Source organism: Falco biarmicus, chromosome 4 (genome assembly GCF_023638135.1).
Source record: "Falco biarmicus isolate bFalBia1 chromosome 4, bFalBia1.pri, whole genome shotgun sequence".
Classification (NCBI taxonomy): Eukaryota; Metazoa; Chordata; class Aves; order Falconiformes; family Falconidae; genus Falco; species Falco biarmicus.
Genome location: NC_079291.1, coordinates 110,801,447 through 110,818,020, shown reverse-complemented (window position 1 = coordinate 110,818,020; position 16,574 = coordinate 110,801,447). Strand labels below are relative to the sequence as shown.

Sequence of the window (16,574 nt, the reverse complement as noted above, 5' to 3'; positions counted from 1 at the left end):
CAGCATGATGGGGTAGCTTTTAAATTGTTCATTTCCTATCCTAACCTCTTCCCTCTGCGCAAATCAACTCTTCATTCCTCATGTTTCTAATCTTAGTTCCAGAAACTTTGAAAGGTCTGTTCAGATGGAATCTAGATGTCAGCATGCTTCTGGGACACTGGTGCGCTATCGCAGTTCTTATCTTAATTCCACAGTTGATTTGTTACTCCCTGCTCAACGATAGTGTCTGCCTGGCATCCCCACCACAACCATCTACTTTAGTATCCTGCCCTAGGATTACATCCAATCCTAATATTCCCACGTATACTTCCTACTGCTGTCTTTTCTCTGGATTGTAATTCATCCTAGTCTTTTCTTGGGCAGTTCAAACTGTCCTCTAACTTGTCTCCAAATTGGATGTATTACTGCTTTCCACCTCTAGCCAGCTAGTCCCAGTCACTTTATACAGCCAGCTGTCCACACCCCAAACTTGCATCTAGTGTCAGGATAGTTGCTCACCCACCTATGGTCTTATAACTCCCTAAACATTTTTCATCTGCTCCCTAAATTCATTGGCCAGCTAATCACAGACTGCGTTGCAGCACTCCCCAAACTATCAAGCTGCAACAAGGTCTTTTACCATCTCATACCAGTACATTCTTCATACAGTCCCTCTGCTGCCTTCTCATCTCACCTCATCCAGGGCCCACTCTCTTCTCTCTGCTTCTTCCTCCCCTCTCTTCCTCGGCTGCTCTCTCTTCATTGGCTCTCAACCCCTTAACGGAACCAGCCACAGCTGCACCTTGTCTACATCAGCCAACCCACCGCCCCTGAAGCCAGCCCACAGCTGTATATTACCAATGCTAATTAACCCAGCTTCATTCCTCTACAAGACTGTTCTTCCTTCTGCTCATTGCTTCTCTTCCTCTCCTCATGCCTGTCTGTTAGTGTGAGAAACTGGCCTCCTTGTCCAGACATTCTCAGTCCAGTTTATCTTCAAGTCTTGCTAACTCCCAGTCCTCTGTGTGTGGGTTTTTTCTTCCAGATGTCTTTAAATTGTGCAAAGTTAGTAGTAAGTATGCAGCATTAAAGTATTTTGATGGAGGATTCTAGGAAGGTTTTTGTTGGTATCCTGATGACGTCTGGCAATGCGAACTTTTCTGTTTTTCTTCAATGATAAGTCAAGTGTCAGGTTATTGCAATAAGTATTTTTTTCCTATGTCTGTGTTTTGGGTGAAGCCAAAAATTACCATTAAAATTTTTGAAAGTAATCATCATAAAATAGTTTGCTTAAACCGTAGGAGTTTGAATAAATATATCTGTATCTGGAAACAAGATTCTGTAATGGAAAGTTTTAAATAATAAAAATTTGGTGTTAGGAGACACACCTTTTAAGTTTTGGAAAACTAACTTTAAAACATTACAAACTCCTCTTCAGTAGTTGTAGGTACTTAGGGTAATAATAACCATTTCTTTGGTTGTGAAGGTACCATGAACAATTTTTATTTTTTATTTTCCTAGTTATTTAGAATGAGACTGTTATTTCAGATATAGTTCATAAAACATTTATTTCACTATCTACAACTTAAAATGTCTTTTGGGAATATGTAGCATTTGGTTGGTTCCTACAATAAAATATGGGAAAGTTTTGGCCTGCAGTGCTGGCAAAAATAGAAATTACATTTTTGTAGCAAAGATCATACATGAGCTATTTAAAATAACCCTTAATTACACAATTGTAAAAGTTCTAGCAATGATATTATTGCCTACTAATAGTTGGAAAACATGTACAGGGATCTGAGTGACGTGCTTAAACTGTGACCTTTTGCAGCTGCTGGCTCAGATACCTAGTTTTGCTGAAGAATGCTAAACTTTTTTTAAGAATTAGTAGCATTAAGGGCTTTTTCACTGTTGCTAATTTAGAAATGTATGTTTAAAGACATATATACCTATATATGCACTTTTTGATCCTGCAGGGAAGGAATTATTTGTTAGAAACATAGTTTGCTTGTAGGGGGGAAAAAAAAAAAACCAAAACCAAAAACAACCAAAAACCACAAAACCCGAAAGGTCTAAAATAGCAAAATATTAGCTGTGCCATGACAGGCTTGGCCAAATCAGTCAATTGCAGAACATGCCAAAATAACCAGGCATGTTTCTTCTGGCTTTGCTAGGATTTTAATTGGTTTCTTGTAGGTGCTGTGGGTTGGTTTTTTTTTTGGGGGGGGGGATGTTTGGTGTGGTTTTTTGTTTTTGTTTTGTTACTTATATAAGAGAAGATCTCCGCTGAAAGGCTGCCTTTCAGTTGCATCTGGTTTTGTACAAATACCAAAGTGATCTCATCCCTTCATTAAGAATTATTATGCATAGCCTCCTACACTTGTATCTAAACAAACTTTTAAATCCTATAGAAAACTAAAAGCAAGATACAGTTCGTGGCAATTGCTGCCTGAAACCAATTAGTCCACCTCAGTAGCTCCTTTACAGAAGAGAGATGTCTTGCATAGGACAAGCCGAAAAGTTACATTGGTGTTTTGCCCTCCCCAGTAATGTTCTCTCCACCAGTTTACAATGGGAATTCTGTTTGCAAGTCTAGATGTGTAAACAAATAGCATGTAACTCTCCCAAGCCATATTTTTCAATACCTCTGGAATATTTTAAATATGCATGTGGTTTTGTAAATAATAGACTGTCACTTTCAACTGTCAAAGAATGTGCCCATTAGATTTGCTTACTGTCTTGAAATTGGAGAATCTTAAGGGCCTTGGTGCAAAGAATTTTAAAGATGCTCAAGTAACTGAAAACAATGTTAAACAACAGTCACATCCACTTCTTGGCTATCTTGGCCAGGCTACTGCGTAAAGCAAATAGTTAAGCAAGCCTGTATCTATTTTTGACTCTTGAAAAAGTATAATCGCAAGAAAAAAGGGGAAAAAAAAAAGTTTAGACACTAAAAATATTTTTAAAGTATGACTTTGTAGATTCAGGGCATTAGCAAAAGGAGTGGTTGAGTGGTTGCTTGGGGTTTTGTTTAGTCAAATTAAATGCTGAAAAGAGATGTTCTTGCTGTGCAAAAAACCCAATAGTGAACACAGACTGGGGAAAAAAAATGGTAAATTTTTCACTGTTTTCCACTAAATTCTTATATGGCTGCAAAGAAATTGATTTGCAGTATCAGGAGGACTTCTTGAGGAAGTCTTACTAAATATTGCTTTGGAATTCATATGAAGGTTACAGAATATCAGTCAGTGCAGGCTTTGAAACGATGTAGGTATAGTTGTCTGTGTGGAAAGGAAAATGGCTGATATCTTCACAAAGTCCCTTCAACAGCTAATTTTTAATGATTTCAACTCTGCTGACTATTGGTTTTCATTTACAAATAAAAAATGGAGTCATTAGAATTTATCTGAATTTATTTAATTAAGAATTGTACTGTAAGTTGCAAGTGCTATTATGAAGATCCAGTAGCTCTAAATGTGGGCAAAGGACTTACGACCTTCCAAAATAGCTCGTGTGCATTTAGAGTTGCCTTTTTTCTCTTTTTGACCGATTAGTCATTCTTCACTGCCTTGTCCCCCTATTCCTTTGGATTTCCACTCTAGGGTGTTTTTGTAGGTAGGATTTAGTACAGGGCCAGTGAGTATACAAAATATGTTGACAGAGTAATTTCAGAGAGTAATGTTAGGGTAATGACAGCGATAAAAGCATACCATTGTTCATTTTTTACGCGAGTTTGTAGCCAAGAGGTTGTTACGAAGGACTACTTTACAAAATCATGGAACAGTTACCAATTTTCTGTGGTCTGTAGTTCCCATTTTATGAACATTTTAGTTAAGAATGAACAACTGAGTACAAGCCTACAGACTGTCTAAAATGCTCAACACAAATTTTGGGAGCCATCAGGTTGACTTACATTGCTAGGTGCTTTCATTTCACAGCTGCTGCTGTGTGCTGAACTAGTTTATGTCACTCAGAAGGTGAATAAAAATTAGATTTTTGTCACTGCATGACACCTTCAGAGAGGAGTGGGGGAAAACTGCAAAAAGACTGAAGGAGTCATTAGATATGTTAAGACTACCAAGAAACTACAGAGCAGAGGTGAGTGGAACAGTGCAAAAACATTATTTGACAGGATTAAACTCTCAGACTTGGTTAAGGAGAAGTTGCCATGACTTCAGTGAAAGAGGTTGGAGGAAACTAGGTCAGGAATGGCTAGAGAAGTGGGGTGTTTTCATCACTGTCTCTGTCTCTTGCTATGGATATATGCAAACACACATATACATAAAAAAATGAAAAAATCAATATGTGTATATATACAGTAGTTGCTAGAGTAGTGTCACATTACTTGAGTATTGACTTTAATGAGGGGCAGGGGTTGATACATGTCATTATTTTCAAGTAGTACTAGCAATGTTAGAGAAATCTGCTGAGGGGAGATTAATCTTCCCTTTTAATTTGATAAGAAGTGTAAAAATGGATAATAAATGGAGCAACATCGAGCCCTGTCAGGCCTTTAAGAGCAATGAACAAGGCTGAGCAGCAGCAAATGTGGCTCAACTAAGAATGTGTAGGTCACAGAAAGTATGCTGAAGAGGTAAATATTTTAGAGCTGTGTATAATGCTGTAGCTGAGGGATAGTTGCTAATGTCACCACTGGGAATTGTCTGTCTGCTGGTTTTTTTGGGGTTTGGGTGGGGTTTTTTGGGGCTTTTTAAAAATAGCCAAGTATGGATTAAGTGGATTTCCAGCAGTTTTCTTATAGTTTTAGAAGCTAAAAGCTGAAATGCATCTTTCTAATCATTGAGCACCAATGGTTGGAGACTACAAGTGGGTATCCAGCAATATCTGGCAAGGATTATTTGTAGCACTTTCAGAAATCTGTGGATATGTTAGATTTCCTATTTTAGAGTTTACATGAAACCTTAAAAAGAGAGGTTTGTACAACACACAGATTCTGTATCCTTCGTCAGTTCTGGATATGTAACTTTCAGGGAAGTGAAAGTGTCAGCTCGTAGTGACTTCCAGTGGTAGTTTGGCACCTGTACTCCTCTCTCTGTTCATTTCAAAGATCATAAACTTTTAGTGACTACATCTGCTACAAATTCACTGGAAGATTACCTTTGTTCAACTTTGTGGTTGTATCCATGCTCATTCTGGAGGTGCTTCAGTGATTACCGTGCTTCTGCACTGGGTAAGAACCTGACACAACCAGACCATTACTAGTTTTGTAAATGTTAGAATCTAGAAGGGAAAAAAGATAGTCTGAAAAGGATCCTTTCTTTTTAAGGCATTCTCTTTCTCAAAGATATGCCCCACTATATGGTATTAACATTATCGACATGTCATTCGGTATGTCATTTTTCCCACGTTGTTGTCACGTTGCAGGTTAGCAAGCCAAAGGAGGGTTCATGCACTAGCCAGTCATGCAGTGTGTCTTCTGAATGCTTGCTTCCTTCATTCCTACTGAGGTTCGAGACTGTATAATATGGATGCAAGTGAGATCAGAATGAAATTAACATGCAGCCCAAGTCATACGTGTTGCCAGGTTTTGATGGGCAAAGTTCATATGGGCAATGCAGTGTATATTATATGCAGTATAGGAATAGTATATAGTATATATTATACTCCAGGGCTTACCGTTATAAAGGTTATCCCTGTTAAAATACGTGTTCCCTTCCTGTAAAAGGGAGAGGCCTCCCACACATTTTTGTCTTAAGTCCTGCATCAGGTAGGTTCTCTTCTATGATTTTTTTTTTCTTTATTCTGTTGAGTGTTGTTCACTAAGTGGAGCTCAGAGAGCCTCCTTTACTTTATTTGGCAGCTACCTGATAATATATAGTCCTGTAAAGTATAGAACAGGATGTATGATTTATATCTTAAAACTGAAAAATGTTTCACAGATTTGATGTCACTAGCACATAGAATGTTGCTATACCTATTGCCTAAGACAATATTGTACCATTCTTTACATTTTCTTGTATTGAGAGGTAATGAACTATGCCAGAGAAGAGAAACCTTGGAAAACAGTACAAGTAATAAATACAGTAATAAACTGGGCAGAAAAGTAACAAGAAAACCCTTTTAATGTTCATTTTATTGAAGGAAAATCCTTGTCCTATATATAGTATATGTAGATTTAGAGAAAAGCCCTGAGAATTTTACAAACTTAACTGCTAGCCTTTTGGTTTCATAGTTCTATATCCTTTAGCATTCAGCACAGATTTTTGAAGTTTATCATATGAGTACCATTATCAAAAGTTATCATATGAGTGTCTAAGGCAGTGGAGAAGGCTGTTGAAAATCCTTAGCTTCTTGTATGCTGTTTAATACTGGTTTTTTACTTTCCCTATATTCAAAGAAAGGTGGGTGAACTCGCCTTCTCTTAGCCATTACTCCTTACTTTATGAGAGTTTCAGAGTGTCTAGTCGGTAAACTGGAGGCTACTGACTCAAGCGATAGAGCCTTCTCTGAAATATAACTGCCTGTATATTTATGTATTATTATAAAATAAGCATTCTTTCAAAACTTTTTGTTCCTCTTAAGCTGTTCCTTTTCCACCTTTGAGGTTATGCAGCCCAGATGCATGGATCATCCTCTCTTCCAAATTAGACAAGAATTAGTGTGGATTAGACAGCCGCAGGGAAGTGTCGCAACTCCCTGAGAGATGATTTCAGTACAGGCAACTCCGTGCCGTTAAGCAGAGCTTAGTGTTTTCATAGAATGAAAGAAGCAGTCTCACTACCTGAGAGATCCTTTCAAACTGCTTGCAGTCATAAATGCTGAGGAAGCACTGACTTGAGCAAGAACTCACAGCACCACTGCCTGGGGAGGGTGCAGGGTCAGGTGAGCCTGCAATTTTTAGGATTCTCTATCAGAGTGGGAAAGCTACAGTGATTCAGACAAGAGAGAACAAATGCTGCTGGTGGCGAAACAACTCAAAAGAGCTGTTTCTAAGCCATTCCTGTAGTTGTGTGGTTGGCCACACTCATTAGTAAATAGCATTTCACAAACACGTTAAATAAGTGGCTGCCTCTCATCTCTGACAAAAATAATGTCACCTTTTGCTTTTTCGTGTGTTCCCAGCAAACATCTCGGCCTTCCAGAGTTTTGGAAGTACTGCAATCATTATGGCCTTACAAATGAGTCTGGTTTTATGACTGCGAACTAGTTGAATAAGCTTCTGGCAGTGCAGCAATCCATGCTGTGATTGTCTTCATGGCGGTGTTTACCAGAACCTGGGAGGCTGGTAGCTCCCTGGCCTAGCAGTTCAAGCATCCGGAGAGGGTTCTGGTACATGGAATCTGAATCCCACCATTTTCAGAATTCAGTTAATATCTGCTCAAGTTTCTGCGTGTCAGAAGCTGTATACTTGCACATGATGCTTGAATTTGTGTATGAAATGCTCAAACCAATGTATTTTCACAAAAAAATAAAGGCCTTTAACTGCATGAATGCAATGAGAGAAAGAAAGATGAGAGTTTGGAAAACATGTCTTCAGATAGAAATTTAAACTCTAACTCAGGAATAAAGGATGTCTGAAAGGTACTGACACTTTTCTAATAAACTGATGGGAAGTCTGCAGCACTGTCACTCAAATGTTATGCTTTTTGTACAAGGAGCATGGTAACAAGGCTCACAAGGTAAATATGGACTGGGCCTGAAAAATCTGCATGATGAAAGGCGCATACCAAAACATGTAATAAGAAAGACCCCGGTGCAGTAGCACTGCTGCTGCTTAGTGACTTCATTTTGTTTTCCTTTCATTCCCCACAACATGCTCTGAGGACAGAATCTGGCCCAGAGTAAAAAGGAACATTGCCACCTATGTTCCTGGCTGAACAGATACAGATGGAGAAGTGACCTCAAGAGGCTGCCGCCTCTGTTTGGGTGGTTTTTGTTTAAAGCAAAATGTCTTGGAAACTGCTCCAAATCAGAGAAGGAACATGAAGGGACCTTCTTCAAATAGATTGAATCTGTTCTTCAGCTTTCCAAATCATGAAATAATGCAATAAGTACGCCGGTACATTCATTTCAACAATGTGTTGGCAGCAGTTAATCAATCCTCTTTCTATTCAAGAGCCTAGTACAACTCTGTGCATTGGAACACTTTATTAAAGACACTCTTTCCCAGGAAAATGTAGTGTTCTCCCAGCCAGTAACGTAGTATTGTAAGCTTTCAAAATGTTCGTTTTCAAATTTGGATGGAAAGGTTACTTTTCAGGTATTGAGTTGTCAGAAGCAGCAGTTATCTCATAATATGCCCCTCTACAGCAATCCCAACAACAGAGGAATTCCTCCCGTCAGATGTACTGAACTACTAAATTGAAAGGTGGTTTAGTACATTCTCAAACAAATTAAAAACATTTTCAGTTAAGTATATAATACTTCTAAAAATAATTTCTTCACAGGATTTTATTGTTCTAAATTTTGCCAGCGCAGATACATATAATGATGTTAATTGGAAGAACAGAGGTAACCATTAGCAACAGTATGTTCCTGGAATGTAGGTAGCAAAAGGTCATTGTATGCTGTCTGGTTTTTGCTAAGTATGTTATTTTATGTGTACTTGAAGCATGCTGCAATTTTCCTATGGCTCTGTTGTCTCTTACCAACTCTGTCTATGGTTTTTTGTTTGTTTTTTTTAATCCTTGCTTACATTTTGATTCAAGTTAAACTGTAAGCTAAAAATAGGCTTACAATATTTGGTACTATAAGCTGTAACCAGGATAAACCTACACTGTAGTAATAATGTCATGATTTTGTTCAGTCTAGTTGTAAATACACTTGCGACCAAACATCAGCATTTCTAATGGCTAATGGGAAACATAAAGAATACCACCCTTAAGATATACGTCCTGTTATTACACTTAAATTTATCTTTTATTCGTTAGATTCTTGTAACTTTTATCACTTCTGTATTATGTAAGAAAAGTAAAAATCTTCCTTCAATAACATTTAGTCAAGTTATATGTGTGACTAGAGGTAGTGAAACCTTCAAACGCAGTGTGTCTTTGGGTGTGAGACACATTAAAAATTCACTCTGGTTTAAATACAACTTTCTATTTACAATCAAAATATCCTGTGTAGAATTAATGATTTGCTACTACAGAATTAAAAACATTACTATGGTTTGAGTTAACCTTTGCATTCCAAACTAACCCTAATATCAATGTAGCTTATTTCCCTCAATATTCTGTTCAAGATGCTGAAATGCCACCAGTCCCCTGGCTTCTTTCCCAGGCTATTGACCAGTTCAAGAAACTGAAGTGCTGCGTATTTTTAAACAACAAAACAAAAAATCCCAAAACAGCTACAACAGGAAAGCAAACAATACCTGCAGCAAATATTTTCAGACTCTCAGCAATTTCTGTTTTCAATTAGATTCAAAAATCGTTAATGATCTGTATCTGCAGGTCTCTGTGCAAGACAAACCTTTTTTCAGCAAAGTTGCACATAGTCTTAAGTTGTTGGCAGAAAATGCAGTATAGCTACCTCCAGTTTGTCGTACTGGCAGCTACAGTGGTCCTCTAGGTTCTTGGGCTTTTTTCTATCAGAATTATTGTTGATTTTTTTTTTTTTGTATTTATTTAAAAGTACAATGCTTTCTGGAAACTTTCATTTATTAAGAGAACATTAGATAGCCTTCCTGAATCCACTCTCTTTCCCCTAAATGCCCTGCAAGGTAGATGAGTTTGCAGTATTTTTTTGAAGGTAAGTATGTTTAGGCCTTAAGGCAGTGGCAGTGGTTAAAAAGTAGTAGTTAAGAGTAGTAATTAACTAGTAGTTAGTTCTAATGATAAAGTTTCAAGGCATTCCAATGAAATACTGTTAAAGTATTTCCCCTCATTTAATTTTGGGGGATTTTTCTTGAAGATCCTTAGGTTTAATAAGTCTTGATACATATATAAGGAAAAAGATTACTTTTTTTCCCTCCATGCAAGTATGAATTAAACCAGTTGAGCTATAGATCTTACTATAGAACTACTCTTTTTCAAATGCTTGTTACCTCAAAACTGAAAGTACCACTTTCACTGCTGCCGTTCATTCTCTTTCCCTGCATTAAGAGATAAGGAGAAGAAGGTAGTGTAGGGGACTTATAGTGAAGGCTACACTCTTTCTGGTTTTGTTTGTGTGATTTATGCAAGGTTAGGGCAGCTTTTAGATGAAGCTAAACTGCCGAGAAGCAAGAAGCTGTGATCAACTCTCCTGACCCCTGAATACATCAACCTCACTTTTTGGATGCAGGAGGAGAATCATGTTTTAAAATGCTCCCCCTTTCTGTTTTATTGACGTTGAATAAGAGTAGATATGCGGGTATCTACAGTGAGACTGACCTGAGGCTTTGTGAGACCGTCATGTGCTGCGTGCCACTGCCTTTCAAAACCTCCTGCTGCTGCGGCGGTTTCAGGTGGTTTCAGGAGAGCTAAGGCCCTGGCACTGGGGAGAGCCGTGTGGTGCCTGCTGAGGAAATCACTGCTAGCCTCTACGCAAGACTTTCTCTTCCTTGAATCTATTCATTGCATACCTTGTATGTTATAGTTTAATTATAGGTTCTGGACTTAGTGCTTACTTTCTAAGGGAAGCACTAAACCTTTGTTCTGCTTGAACAAAGAAAATACACAACCATTTACAGCACTTCAGTATATTTAAGTACTCATGGTGCTAACAGTTCAAGTTGATTAGCACCATGCCTTTTTTAAATGGGAGCAGCAGGGATAATTTTGTTGAGCCATTAATTTGCCATTTACTTTCTATGACACTCCATGCAAAAGAATCAGGCCAAGATTTTTTTGGATGGGTAAGGGAGGTGTCTCAGCTATCTGAGACTTCTCACAGAGCATTCAGAAAAGGCTGAGCATTGACTTTCTTCAGACAGCTTTCAGAAACTGGTTGCTTTTAAAAATCCTCATCTTGAATCTTCACTGAGAATTGTGTTCTTAAGACAAAGGTATCTTTTGGTGTGTGAAACATTCTAAGTGTGAGAGAGAGAGAGTAATAACATTTATTAAGAAGTTCTTATGCAGTTAGGGAAGAACAGCGTAGTAATTCAAGTGACTGGCTGCTGAAATGGATTGCTTTGACAGCTTGATTTGGATTATGGTGCGAGTCTAATATAATTCTGCAAGCTCTGTTTGAGTCCCAAGTACGCTATGGATCAGTTGTACACTTCCATCATGTTTGCTATTTTGCAACATGGTGGCAGCACAGCGGAATCATTATTGAAAGCTCCCCATGCCTTTTTCCCACAGCACACAGTTTGCAACTGTGCTACAAGACAGCTGAATAAAGTTTGATATCTCAATTGACACATTCACAGGTGTGGAAGTTGAGGAGTGATTGTAGTCCTATGTGTAACTGTTTGCAGGACATGAGTATTGAGAGGTACTGTGAGATGAGGCAGGTGGAATTCAGGGGAACCAGTGATGGATGTGATGCAGTTCTTCATCCACACAGATATGCACAAATTTTCAAGTGAGGAGGTTGCCAGTCTCAAATACATTTACCAGTCCTCCAGCAGCCGCTCCTGTTGCTGGGGGTTTGCCCTGTAGCAGGTTTTGTCATGAAGACAGGGTCTGCTGCTGAGGTTCCAAGCTGTCTGAACTGGCTGGCTCGTGTACCACCGCAGCACAGTGATATCCATGGTGTGCTACTGGCAAGTAGCTACTTGTAATACCTAGCGCAGGCAGAGCGCTATCTTTCATGGCTCTACGGCATCCAGTAGCTGAGTAAGCTTACAGATTCCTCCATGGCATTGCTTTCTGTTACTGCAGCTGTCTTACATGTGCGCACACCTCCCAGTTTTGGGAAAGAAATGCTACTTATGTTTAGGTGCATGTGTACATAAATAATAACTGAATAGCCAGAAAAAAAAAAAAAGAAAAAGAGAGATGATTTGGTTGAAACATAAGGAAATCTGTTCATTATTATTTTTCAATGAAAATAAAGCTAAATGAAAAAAGTTTGCATTTCATGATTATTGTGGCCCAAACACAAACAATTTGGTGGTTTTTGGTGGGGTTTTTTTTCTGCATATTTTTTTGGTTTAGTTTTCTTTTTCATTAAAAAATAATTTAAAATGTAGTATGTAATTTGAAAATAAAAATTAGAGCCTTTCTAAGCAAGACAAAAATCTTTAGGCTGCCTCTGCTTGTCTTGTGATTTTTCTCTCAATCTGATTGTGAAGTTCAAACTGAACTTGGACCAATCTCTTTCTAACCTGCATCTTTAAATCAATATAGTAATATTAAAAAAAAAATCAATTGCAGCTATAAACTGAAAATTATAGGTTATATACACTTGTGTGTTACTGTAGAACGGTTGGATATGTATAGTCTCACAACAAAACTGTCATTTCCATATTACTGGTATATAGTATATAGATGTGCTGACCATACATTATGCTATGTGCTAACAGGCTAATAATATGCTGCTTTCTTTTCATAGGGTTGAAAAAGGTCAGAGTGTTTACTCTACAACCATGTTTTCTTGATATTAGTAGCTGCATTTGTCAAAACTCTTCCTCCTTAATCCTGCTAGGTCAGAAATCTTGCTGGGGGGTCAAGATAGTTAGTCTGGTAGGCTTTGCATGGAAACACTGGTGCCCAGATGAGGAACAGGAAAGCCAAGATATTTATTGGCTAGTTCTTTTCCATGACAGTAATTTATAGTTTAAGGCTTTTTAGTCCATCTATAAAACGTTTTTGGTTAAAAAGAGACTTTTTAGTACCTGCAATCAAAATAGGTGTCTCTGCTACTTGTTCTTTGCTTTGCCATCAGGTTTCTGTGGTGAACTGTTCATTCTTAATGTGTCTTTCAACATGGTTATCCATAGCCTGTTGTCAGCACACACTCATTGGTATTTTGTTGCTTAGACCCTGTTTAATCATATTATACCACTTTTTTGTCTTGGCTCTTTTGCAAGTGACACCCTAATATTCAAGGTGAGCTAAGAATTCAAGGATTTCTTCTGCTTTTTGAATGAGAATTTATAAAGAGGGTGGGTGTCACCCTAAGTTGAATTCCACATGATATCATCTGGCAAATTGCTTAGATCAACTTGAATTTTAAGTATCTATTTAATCAGCCTTTCTGTAAAATTATGGCTCAGTGATGTTATTTTCAAATCTAGACTGTAGATACAAAATGTGTGCTTCCCGCTCTTGATTAAAACGTATCCTTCGTTAAAAGCTATACCTCTCTTCATTTTTGAACGCATTTTGATGACAGTTCTTCAGGTTCTTTGCAGGTCTTAGCTAGCTGAGGGTGTTCCATGATAGATCACTTCTCTCCCGAAGTCAGTGATGGCAGAAGCTTTGATGAATAAGTCTAGTTACTGGGTGAGCAGAAAATGTGGATGAGGTGGCAGTAATTTTACATTTAAGCACGTGACACTATATTGCAAAGAGTTTGTGTAACCTCTCTCCCTCCTCTCTCTTTTTTTTTTTTAAAATGCGGAAGGATTTTCTACCTCTCTGTTCATTGGAAAATGAGATGACAAACCTGAGGCTTTGGGGGTTTGGGGATTGTTTTTGTGTTTTTTCTTTAACCTATTAAGTTTTGTCCTGCCTTAGCTAACAATAAACTTTTAGCACATATGTTGTAAATGGGTGTACCCCAGGGCCACAGCAGGAACAGCAGCTGCAGCTCTTGAAATGTGGGAAAGACAGAACAGGTTCTGCAGCATCTGTATGGCCATCTGAAAGTCTTGCTGAAAGTTACATCTTTTCATTTTCCCACCATACCACCAGCTGTTGATGTCTCCATCCTCCTACTCCATCATTAGTGGCAGGTGAAGGAACTTCCTTGCATCCTCATCAACCTTCTGCTAGTGAAAGCAGAAAGAACTAGATCAGATTCCTCCCCAGGTAGCCCCAACATTTATTTATTTTAGGCATGGCCTTGAGTTGCATGATCATACTTTATATTCCCTGGATTGATCGCCTTGGCTAATGACTGAATCAAATGCAAAAGGAAGAATTATTTCCTATGGGTAATTATAGGTTGGATTTAAAAAAAAAATAATACTAAACTCAACCTAAATACATTTTATTGTATAACTATATGTTATATACTGTGTAACTATATGCACAGTCATGGTGTACGTAACAGTGATTATTATTATAGGGCTTTTAACTACATCAGAGTACCTGTGAAATTCAGGTCATTTGTTTTCAGTCATGATGTCTCTGGGAGGAGTGGTAGTGTAAGTCTGGGTTTCTGTGGTTGTATAGATACCAGGTAATACAGGTTTTAGAGAAAAGTTTGCTCGTGATAATTTGTGTAAAGTTGAATGATGGAAATTTTTATGTGTATATGTGCATACAGGTGTGCAAATATATTTATGGAAACACACATAAGATGAAATATAGAATCTCTATAGAGATTTCTTTAAGCTGATAAAAGGCATGAATGAGAATGCAATGTATTATTCTTTGTATATAATTAGTAAATGACTAACTGCTTGCTTTGAAGTTGTTTAAAAATGATGAGGTGTTTCCAAATTTCTGAATATATAGAATTTAAATCCATATCAACTTCTGACCTCACATACCAGTTAAATCATACTTCTAGAACCCTGAAAAAATAGTCTTGTAATTACCTTTTAAAAATCTAAAAATTACATTTTAATTAAATGGTTTATTTCAGGCTCAAGAGCAATTGAGAAATCTCAAGAGAATTCATGAAAATATTGAGCATTATAGGAATAAATTCTTGCTCTTGCTTTTAACCTCTTCATCCATACAACTAGTAGTACCCATGTTTTATTTACAGGCTGCTAAATAATTTACATTTTGTTTAAACTGAATGTTTACTTAAAGTAAAAATAAAAAGTACAGTGCATCTCCCAAATAAAAGCATATTTTTTATTTTTTAAAAATCATTCTTGTGACTAAAATGCAAGCCCAGATTTCTGGAAACTAACACTGAAGCCTGGTTCTACAGGTTTCCTGTGTGAATACCCGGAACTCACTTGATTTTTCTGTTCCCTGTTTCTTGTTGGGATAACAAGAAACTCCAAAACTTCTTCAGTCTTTCTCCTGTTTACTAAGTTAGTCAACACTTTGGCTCTGAAGTGTGAGGTGCAAGGCATAGGGATGTTCCTAAAATATACGAGGACTTACCTTTTTAGAGCCAAGTAGCTACAATTTCAGATACAGTTTTCAAATAGTAAATGCAGTACATATTTTTGCTGATCACTTACCACAAAAAAAGTTTGCTTTTAATATATTAATGTTTTAAGATTAGTGTTTCCTAAATAAAATGCATCTGGAACATGTCATGATGTTTGACAGTATTGAAAATAATGTTCTAAAATGATAATTTCAGTTACAAAAAGAAATGTATGAAAAAAAATGTTATGAGGTAAAAATAAAGGTTATAACTTTTTTCTGAGGGAAAAAAACCCAAACAACCCAGTAAAATTCAAAAAGCACCAAGTGTTTTATTTGGGGCTTATATATGTCAGTTATTTATTCAAGGAAATTTGGGATATTATTTTTTTTTTTTACTTTATACAAAAGCTATTTTCATTTTTTATTTTGTTACTGACCTGGAAAAATTAAGCATTTGTTAATTTTTATGGAGATGTAAAATCCATTGAGAATACTGTATTTTTTTCCTTCTGGCTCTTCTATCTTAATATGGTACATTTTCAGAAGTCAGTAACTAGGAAAGTCCTTGGTTGAAGGTGATTTGGTTTTAGGCCAGTGTTTTATATGTAGTGCTGGTTTACTTCAATATTATTTTTTTCCTTTTTTTTTTTTTTCCCTTTCTTTTCTTGGAAGACGAAGGGTGCTAGCTATATCTGATGGAATTGAACATATTGGGAATCTTCGTTGGGAACTTGCACTGTGCCTCCTGGCTGCTTGGACTATCTGCTATTTTTGCATTTGGAAAGGAACAAAGTCTACTGGAAAGGTGAGGTTAAAATTCTGTGCATCAGCTCGATTATGACTGTCATGCTCCATACCTGTATTGTCATTTATATTTTTTTAAATCACAGCAGTAGAATTTCACGTGCACCTTGCATTGCTGAAACTAACTGTACTTGTGGGTGTATAAATTGTAATACTAGGTAACTAAGAATCAGTCATACTTTGTATTGTTTTGTTCCCATTGCTGGTCATGATTTGCTTTTTCCATAATTCTGTTAGATGAAGCTGGTTGTTTATGTTTTGGTTCAGCTTTGTTAGTTTGGCAAACTACAATACTGGCCAGTCTTCGAACCCTGAAGTCGTAACTGGGTTGTGTTGATTCCTCTGCATGAAGTATCCAAAATTTGAATTTTGTCCCAAACAGAGAGGAGCTGAGACACTCAGTGACACAGGTAAATTACACACATAAACAGAGAGAATTTAGGAATATGAGCAACCTACAACAGATGCGAACAAATGTAAATGGAATTTTTAAAAAAGCAGAAATAATGAAAAAAACGCAAAGACAGAGGGACATGTTAGGGAAAAAAATAAAAATATCTAATACTCACGACTTTCTGAGAGAATGCTACTCCATACTGGACACCCAGTAGAGAGACACTATTTCACAGCCTAAGCAAGTCATGGCACGATGGAGAGATTGCCCCAGAGTAGCAGCAG

General features: G+C 37.3%; 1 protein-coding gene across 1 annotated transcript in view; it reads left to right on the top strand.

The window, feature by feature from the left end:
• Positions 1–16,574, top strand: part of SLC6A11 (solute carrier family 6 member 11) — a 107,514-nt gene that overhangs the window by 13,832 nt on the left and 77,108 nt on the right. Inside the window, exon 6 of the mRNA XM_056337702.1 lies at positions 15,765–15,897. Coding sequence (XP_056193677.1) covers positions 15,765–15,897 — 133 coding nt within the window. The remainder of the gene's footprint in view (positions 1–15,764; positions 15,898–16,574) is intronic.